The sequence below is a fragment of the Chrysemys picta genome, chromosome 2, assembly GCF_011386835.1.
Source record: "Chrysemys picta bellii isolate R12L10 chromosome 2, ASM1138683v2, whole genome shotgun sequence".
In the NCBI taxonomy this organism is placed as follows: Eukaryota; Metazoa; Chordata; order Testudines; family Emydidae; genus Chrysemys; species Chrysemys picta.
This window is the reverse complement of record NC_088792.1, coordinates 271532200-271539943: the sequence shown is the minus strand read 5'-3', so window position 1 is coordinate 271539943 and position 7744 is coordinate 271532200. Positions and strand designations below refer to the sequence as shown.

General features: G+C 50.5%; 1 protein-coding gene across 3 annotated transcripts; it reads right to left on the bottom strand.

Moving 5' to 3' along the window:
- Positions 1–264: 264 nt before the first annotated feature.
- Positions 265–4792, bottom strand: MYC (MYC proto-oncogene, bHLH transcription factor). 3 transcript variants are annotated; one of them, XM_005288812.4, is made up of 3 exons: positions 4412–4792; positions 2548–3244; positions 265–1180 (listed from the first exon to the last, which is right to left on the bottom strand). In XM_005288812.4, the coding sequence occupies exons 2-3, from the start codon at positions 3227–3229 to the stop codon at positions 639–641; spliced, it is 1224 nt and encodes a 407-aa protein (XP_005288869.1). In that variant the 5' UTR covers positions 3230–3244; positions 4412–4792; the 3' UTR covers positions 265–638. The 3 variants fall into 3 exon arrangements, with proteins under 3 accessions (XP_005288869.1, XP_005288867.1, XP_005288868.1); XM_005288810.4 differs by having other exon boundaries at positions 265–1183; positions 4412–4791; XM_005288811.4 differs by lacking the exon at positions 4412–4792 and adding an exon at positions 3432–3622 and having other exon boundaries at positions 265–1183.
- Between the last annotated feature and the right edge of the window lie 2952 nt (positions 4793–7744).

Sequence of the window (7744 nt, the reverse complement as noted above, 5' to 3'; positions counted from 1 at the left end):
ATGTCAGATTACTAGCATTATTACAAGGACATCGAATCTGTGAGCTGTAGATGACAATATGGGAAGAAGAAGCAAAGTCTTTACAGATGGTTTAACTAATTATATTTTAGGCAAATATTTATTTATCTAAAAACAAAATAAAAATCAATTTTTAAAAGAAAATGTATTTAAATAAAACCCATAAAACGGTGAAATGTTCTGGCACAGAAGTTCAAGACAAGTATAAACCCAGTTGCCATAACTGCTGAGTATTAATGTTGCACATTTTTCTATAAAGATTTTATTAAAAGTATGTACATAGCAATAAGGTATGTAAATATATACAGCCATTTGAGGACGACTTTTTGGAATTGTCTTAAGAAAAATGACTTAAATACAAAATTTTCAAACAAAATTGAAAAGTTCATCCCCAAGCATGAAGAAAAGTCCCATTTGTCCTTATGCCCAAAGTATTAATTATGAGGCAGTTTTGAGGTTATGGCTAAACCTTTTGAGGATCCAGCCAAGGTTGTGTAGTCTTGAGTTATTTTGCACAGCATGCAATTGTAATGGTTCCATACTTTAAGAACTGGCATAAGTTCATGAGTAAGATTAGAAATATTAATATTTTATTTCAGTCTGGATTAGATTATTCTAATCTATGCACAAGAGTTCCTTAGCTGCTCAAGTTTGTGTTTCAACTGTTCTCGCCGCTTCCTCAACTGTTCTTTCTCTGCAATCAGTCTGTGTTCATCTGTTTGAATAGAAAGAACATATTCTGTGGCTTTTTTAAGGATGACAACTTTGGGTGCCTTTTCATTGTTGGCTACCTCAGGTATTTGGTCACGCAAAGCAAAGAAACTCAACTTCAGCTCATTTCTCCTTTGGCGCTCCAAGACGTTGTGTGTTCGCCTCTTGTCATTTTCTTCTGTGTCTGATGTGCGGGGACTTGAGCACTTTCGGTTATTACTGATTTGTTTGAGAACTCTACCATTGTCCAACTTTATCCTTTTTGCTGAAGGATACTCAAGTTTGGTGGAGGGAGGAGCAGCATAATTGTGCTGATGGATGGGGACATGACACCGCTTAAGAACTAGTGGGCTGTGGTGTGGCTTACTGTGCTCTTCTGTTGGTTGTGTGATTGATTCAGATTCACTTGTTGTCACAACATCAATTTCTTCTTCATCTTCCTCTGGTTCTTCTTCTGGAAGAAAAAACACCCCTGCTGTAAGTCAACTTGTAGGGACATTTAACAGTTTGTAAGTGTTCCTTGCTATATAATGGAGAACAAGGTGGCTTTTAAATATTTTATATATTTTGTAATCTGTTTCTAAAACCTGCACTTCCCTGAAAAATGTTTTCTTTGAGAAATCCAACATTCAACAGAAATACTGTTAAAAGAACAGACTCCTCTTTTGCAATTCTTAACTCTGCATCCCAGATGGCCAAACCCTGCCTCCCAGATAGCAAGTTACGTAATTCTGAACAGACAGCAGGGAAGTTGAATGCTGACAGCAGATGTTACAGCATAACCCCACCCCCACCCCAGCAAAAAATTAATCCCCCAAATCATGGAAGCCATCTGTAAATATTTAGTGAGTCTTTGGCAACACCCCAAAGCAAAGATTACTTAACACTTGTATATTTTAGGGGCACCTTCAGAAGCTCCCCCCATTATTCATGGGTAATCCAGGGGAACAAAAAAAACCCCACTATAAACTTCATGGGCAGATAAACCTCAGTCCCTGACTATACATGGGTTTGTCTCTCAAACTGTTTGAAAGCTATGTAAGCATGCCTTACAAAAACTTTCCCAGACCCATTTACTTCTTTTCAACTACTTTCACTAGCACCTCCCATCCCAACCCATGAATGTCACTGGAGGGCAGATTCAATTGGATAAGATTCTAGCTTTGTGGAATGACTCAGAGCCTGTTATGAAAGTTAACACCTTTCTCCCTCTCCCCCCCCCACCCCATGGGCTGGTTTCCCAGGGAATTTAATTCGCGCAGAGCCTCTCAGCGTGCCTTGCTAACGTGGCATTTAAAAAAGCACATGCAATAGGGGGACTGAAATCCTTAGGGTGGGAGGAGTTACACACCAGTTTCAGCAGGAAACCAAACTGTGTGTCCTGCCCAAGCCCTTCGTGTTTTAAACCTTCCAAGTATTCAACCTGAGCAAATTACAAGACAACCCAACAGAACCCAGGAGGATTGTCATCTAGTACATGCGGAGCGGTTAACTTTTAAAGTGGTATACAAAGGGTACATTCAGGGGACAAAAGTGCACCCCAAAACGCACAGAGGGAGCAGCTATTGCTCAGCGCTTACCGTGGGGCCGGCAAACGTTGTTCGATAAGTTATCTGAACGGGAAGCTGGAGCCATAAAGGGCCTGGCAGGGGAAGTCCCTGGTGTCTTCCCTGGCAGGGCCAGTTACCTTCATGTCTGACTCCCCAAGAGGCAAGGAGCAGCCGGGCTGTGCCCCTGCCGATCTCCCCAGGGAAGCCCCCCTGTCTGGCTAGGCGGTGGGCAAGTCTGCTGAGAGAAGAAGGGTGGGTTGATACTCACCCGAGTCGCTGCTGGTGGTGGGCGGGGTGTCATCGCCCAGCAGGGAAGCCGGGCTGGAGCTGGGGGAGCCGGGCTTGGAGGATCTCTCACTGAGCGGGTAGGGGAAGACCACGGAGGGGTCTATGCAGTCGGAGGCGGCTGCGCCCAGGTCGTGCAGGTAGGTACTGGCGGAGGCGGGGGAGGGGGCCAGGCTAGGCGGCTGCGAGGGCGGCGGTGGCGGGCAGAGCCGGGAGCCGGAGCCCCCTTCCCTGCGGGCCGCCTGGTAGGAGGCCAGCTTCTCGGACACCACCTTCTCCAGCTTGGCGGCGGCGGAGAAGCCGCTCCACATGCAGTCCTGGATGATGATGGATTTCACGAAGGATTCGTCGTCCGGGTCGCAGATGAAGCTCTGGTTCACCATGTCTCCCCCCAGCAGCTCGGTCACCATCTCCAGCTGATCGGCGGTGGAGGGGAAGTAGGCGGCGGCCAGGCTGGAGCGGCGGCTGGGCGAGAGGGGCGGCGTGGGCAGCAGCTCGAACTTCTTCCAGATGTCCTCGGAGGGGGCGGGCGGCTGGAGCTCGCTGCCCCGCTGCTGCGCCGCCAGGTAGAAGTTCTCCTCCTCCTCCTCGAAGTAGAAGTAGGGCTGCACCGAGTCGTAGTCGTAATCGTAGTTCTTGCTGGGGAGGGTCGAGGTCAGCGGCATCGCGGCGGCTGGTGCCTGAGGGCCAAGGGAGGGGGGACACGGGTCAGGGCGCCGCGGGGTAACAACGGGGTGCAGCCCCCCCACCATGCAACACTGAGTGAAGCCCCCCGGAGCACCCCGATAAACAGGGTGCAGCCCCCCGGAGCACCCCAATAAACGGTGCAAACAGGGGGACACCCCCGTGGAGAAGGGGGTCACCTACCCCCTAATACGGCGCAGGAGTGGGCTGCAACCACCGACCCCCCATCAATTGAGGACATACGGGGCACACTACAAGCCCGCAGATCGCTCCGGTGCAAAACGGGGAGCAAAAGACCCCTCCGCCCGCACCCGCAGTGCGCCGGGCTGGACAGCGGGCGCTGCGGCTGAAGCGCCTCCTTCGAGCCGGAACCACCTTAACAGAGCGCGGCGACCGCTGCGCACTTCTCTCCCCCCCCCCACCCCCCAGCGGTAGGGGCTCCCCGGGATTCTCTCCCCTGCGTCGCCGCCCGCCTCCGGTTTCCTCTCCGCCCCTTCGCCTCCCCTCCCAGACCCAGGTCTTGGCCAGCTCGGCTCCGTCCCCTCCTCGGGAGCCGGCTCCCGGTCCCCGCCGATCCTGTCCAGCCCAGCTGGAGAGCGGTGAAAATGAGCCAGCGCCCGGCCAGGGACCCCTCTGCCCAGCACCAGCCCCACTTCCCCGGCAGGTCAAGAGCCGGAGTCGGCAACCGGGGAAAAGCGGAGCGAATCCTAGGACAGGCAGCTCCCCACCTACCCCGCTGGCCCAAGCCTCACTCCCCCTGGACTGCAAAGGGGCAGGGGGAAACCAAACTCTGCTGCCCGTGTGCCCAGCACCCAACCGGGACACTGGCTAGGTACAAACCCAGACCTCAGGGCACCCCTCTCCCCCGCCCGGGGCTGCAAGCGGGGACACTGAAGTGCCCCGGGAAAAGCCCGATTTAAAGACCCCAGTGCAATGAATGAGGAAGGCAGAGCGCGCCTTACACACAGGCTGCCCGTGCTGCAGCTGCTACACACCTTGTGTCACTGCGTCTAGACACACTTCCCAGCTGAGCCACCCCTCGAGCTCAGCGCTTTACCAAGGGGTCACCTAGCCTAGCCCCCCCCCAGGGTGCAAACCCAGGGCAGACCCCCCGGTGGAGAACCCTACCAACAAAAGGTGCGAACACGTCTTTGCAAACTCACCGGTTCCTCCGATGCACCGGCTGGGATATGCAGCGGGGGACGGATTAAAGACGGTGCAAAAAAAGCGAAAGGGGAAAAATGAAAAAAAAAAAACCCCTGTCCCGCAATAATTATCCCACAAAAGCGGCAGGCAGCAGGGGGGAAGCGCCTTTCCCGGCGGCTTTCAGCGCCAGCCCCTCGCGCACGGAATTGTAAGTCCAAGGCAGCGCCGCCGTGTCCGGGGGCAGTCGGAAGTTCGCTCGCTCGCTCGCTCGGCTGTAAAGCGCCGGCCGGCGTAAGAGGGGAGGGGGCTTGACTAGGAGGCGGCGCAGCGACTGCTACCGTGCGAGCCCGTCTCCCTCCCTCTCGCCACTGCAAAGAGCAGGCAGCCTCCCCACACTGCTGCTTTTATAGGGCTACGCCTTTCCCGCCAAAGCAGAGCTGGCTGCAGACTAGCGGGTGGAGTGGGCTAGTGCGCGAGGGGTGGGATTGGTGCATTACGAGGACTATTTTGTTTGCCGCCGCCGCCGCAGCAGTGTGTAAAGCGAAGGGGAAAGGCAGCTAGTATTACTAGCGGGGAAAGGGACTGGGGGGGGACAGGCTGCATTGTACCATAACAGGCGCTACTAGAAGCCAGAGAAACGGAAGTAAACATAGTAAGAGCACCAGAGATGAATTAAAGTGCTCGCTGCAATTGCTCCTGCCCATCGGACATTTCCCTGACCTCCTTTCCACCCATGCAACAGAAAATACAACCCATCCTCGTGCAACACAGGTCACTTGGTGACCACCTTTACCGCCGCGATCATGGGGCTGGAGCGATGTTTATTTTTTTTATTTTGCAAGCCGGCGTTGCATAACACCTCCCCAGCTTTCATCTCAGGGGTATAAGCCATCTATTGTCATTTGGCCGCTTTGTTAAACAAAGGCTGGAGATGTTTGGAAGGAGGCGCTCCTCAGGTGTGCCTGGAAAGGAAGGTTGCAGGGCAACTAAAAAAGGGGCTGGTGCAAAAGCAAAGGAAGCAGAGAGGAAAACGTAAACGAGGGAAATATTAAAATGTTATCAGAGCAGAAGGAGCATTTCTTGCCCGGGTATCGCGAACACGTCTCCCCAGGTTGTTATCCCCTGCATGCATTTCCTAGCGCATGCACAGAAGGGTTAAAAAGCAGAAGGAGGTTCCCGGCTTTGGCCGAGGGAGGTTACTAGACGGAGCAAACCCAAGCAGAGGGGCAAGAGACCATTGGTTTTACTCCCCAAATGGCTGCTGCAATCTGGTGTCCCCACCACAGCCTCTATGTCCTTTTTAATTTAAAAGTATCTTCCCCCCCTCTGGAAAAAAAAAAATAGTGGGAGCTTAATAAACCAGCTGGCTCCGCCCAAATGACAGACTCAGGTGCAAAGCTTTCTCAGTGGAGATTGCAAAGAGGGAAATGGATCCAGGCTCAGCCTGCCCTTATCCCAGCAGACGGGCGGCTCCGCCAGGTTCATCTCCCAGGTAAAGGGATGGAGGGAAAACCGTTAACTCTTTCCTTTCTCTACCACGCAAAAATCCCCGTCTGCTGTCGGCTCCTTTATTCTTTGCTACTGATACTCTAACTGCCCAGTTATTCCAGACACCTGGGATTTCCAACATGCCAGTTATTTCACACTACCCCTCCCCGTTTCACAGGTTCACCTAGTTGTCCCCTAGTTACGCTTTTTCTCACCTGTTTTGTCTCTTACGTATTAACCTGGTTGGCATGAGATCCTTTTACAGCCAACCAGGGAGAGACAGACCAAATACTTGAGAGTGATTTGCACCATTTAAAAATGCAGCTGGCTTCAAAGGGTCAGACGAGCCAGGTCCTTTCCCTGCTGCTCAGATTAAGCTGCTCCCCCTGCGTCTTCTTAACAAACTTTCCTTTACCTCCTATGCACTTACAAACAAACCTCAGGGAAGCAATTAGGGGGGAAAGTGCTATCATACCTATTTGTTAAAATATTGTGACGTGTAATGCTACACTCATAGCTTGCAGGAAAAAAAAATCAGAGGCCTCTGGTTCGCTGCACGAAACAAAAATTCGTAGCCAGGGACTCAGTACTGCACCACTACTGGCTTTGGCTGCAAAAACGATTCTCACGCCTGGTCCCTCCGCACTGGTAGCGGAGTAATTGCGCCCTCTACTGGCTCACAGATTACCAGGAGAGAATTATAAAAAGGGAGAGGCAGGCTGTGGAGAATGTGTGAATCACGCATTTGGGTGCAGATTTGATGATAAGCGCGGAGGCTCCTTATTACTGCTGTGTCTCTTTGTAGCTCCAGACCACAATGGTGGGGAGGGACGGAGGAGTGGAGGCTTCTCAAAACAGGATGGGGATCTACTCTGAGTCAGATACCTTTTGATCTTTACCTAGTGTTTGATACTTTTTTTCCACTGTAGTTTTGTCTTCACACATTCAGGTATCATCAACCACCACTATTTTTCTCTCCTTAAAACGAGCTCCTACTGTTCATTCAGTTAATTCATAGCCAATGCACAAACACCTGTGTGTACACATGATCCTATACCTGTCCTCAAAGAACCACCTAGGTCCCAAGAGAAACTTTGGACAACATTCTGTTAGAGACACTTCAATTTCTATAGCCTATTAATAGATGGGACTGATGTATGGAGAAAGATTAAATGATATGTGCAGCTAGATATGTGCAGCTTGATATGTGCAGCTTGGCTAAACCACCACCAAGAGTAGTAAATCTTTGTAATCATCACTATGTATCACTATTAGTGCAATATCAAGGGTGAAATCATGGCCCCATTGAAGTCAATGGACGTTTTGCCTTATAGACTTCAATGGGCCCAGGATTTCACGCCAAGAAGGGGAAATAATCATTTATGGTGATAGAAGAGGTTTATGTAACTAGGATGAAAAGTGGAAAAAGAAAACCAGCTGAATGTCAGGAAAGCCTCAGGATCTAATAGATTAGGGAATAGCCTGCCAAAGGAAGTGGTTGAATCTCCATTGTCCTTGACTCTCTAGAGTTGGCAAAGGGCTTCAGAATATGGTGTGAGGAACTAGAGTCAGTTCCTGCAGTGAGCAGATGATTAACTGATTTAAGAGCATCTCTGCACAGTTTTAAGAGTGTCTTAAATCATCTTAGTTTAAATCAGTTTGTACTCAATTTAGACCTTGTCTACACTAAAAAGTTGTACTGCTTTAACTCTACCAGGAGAGTTAAACAGTACCATTCCCCTAGCGGAAATGCAGTTATATCAGTATAAAAGTGCCTTGTTCTGGTCTAGTTTTTGCTGTATTGGAAGAGGAGCTTTTCAATAAGATTTTAAGGGTGGACCAGCCCTTAAGATAAATCAGTT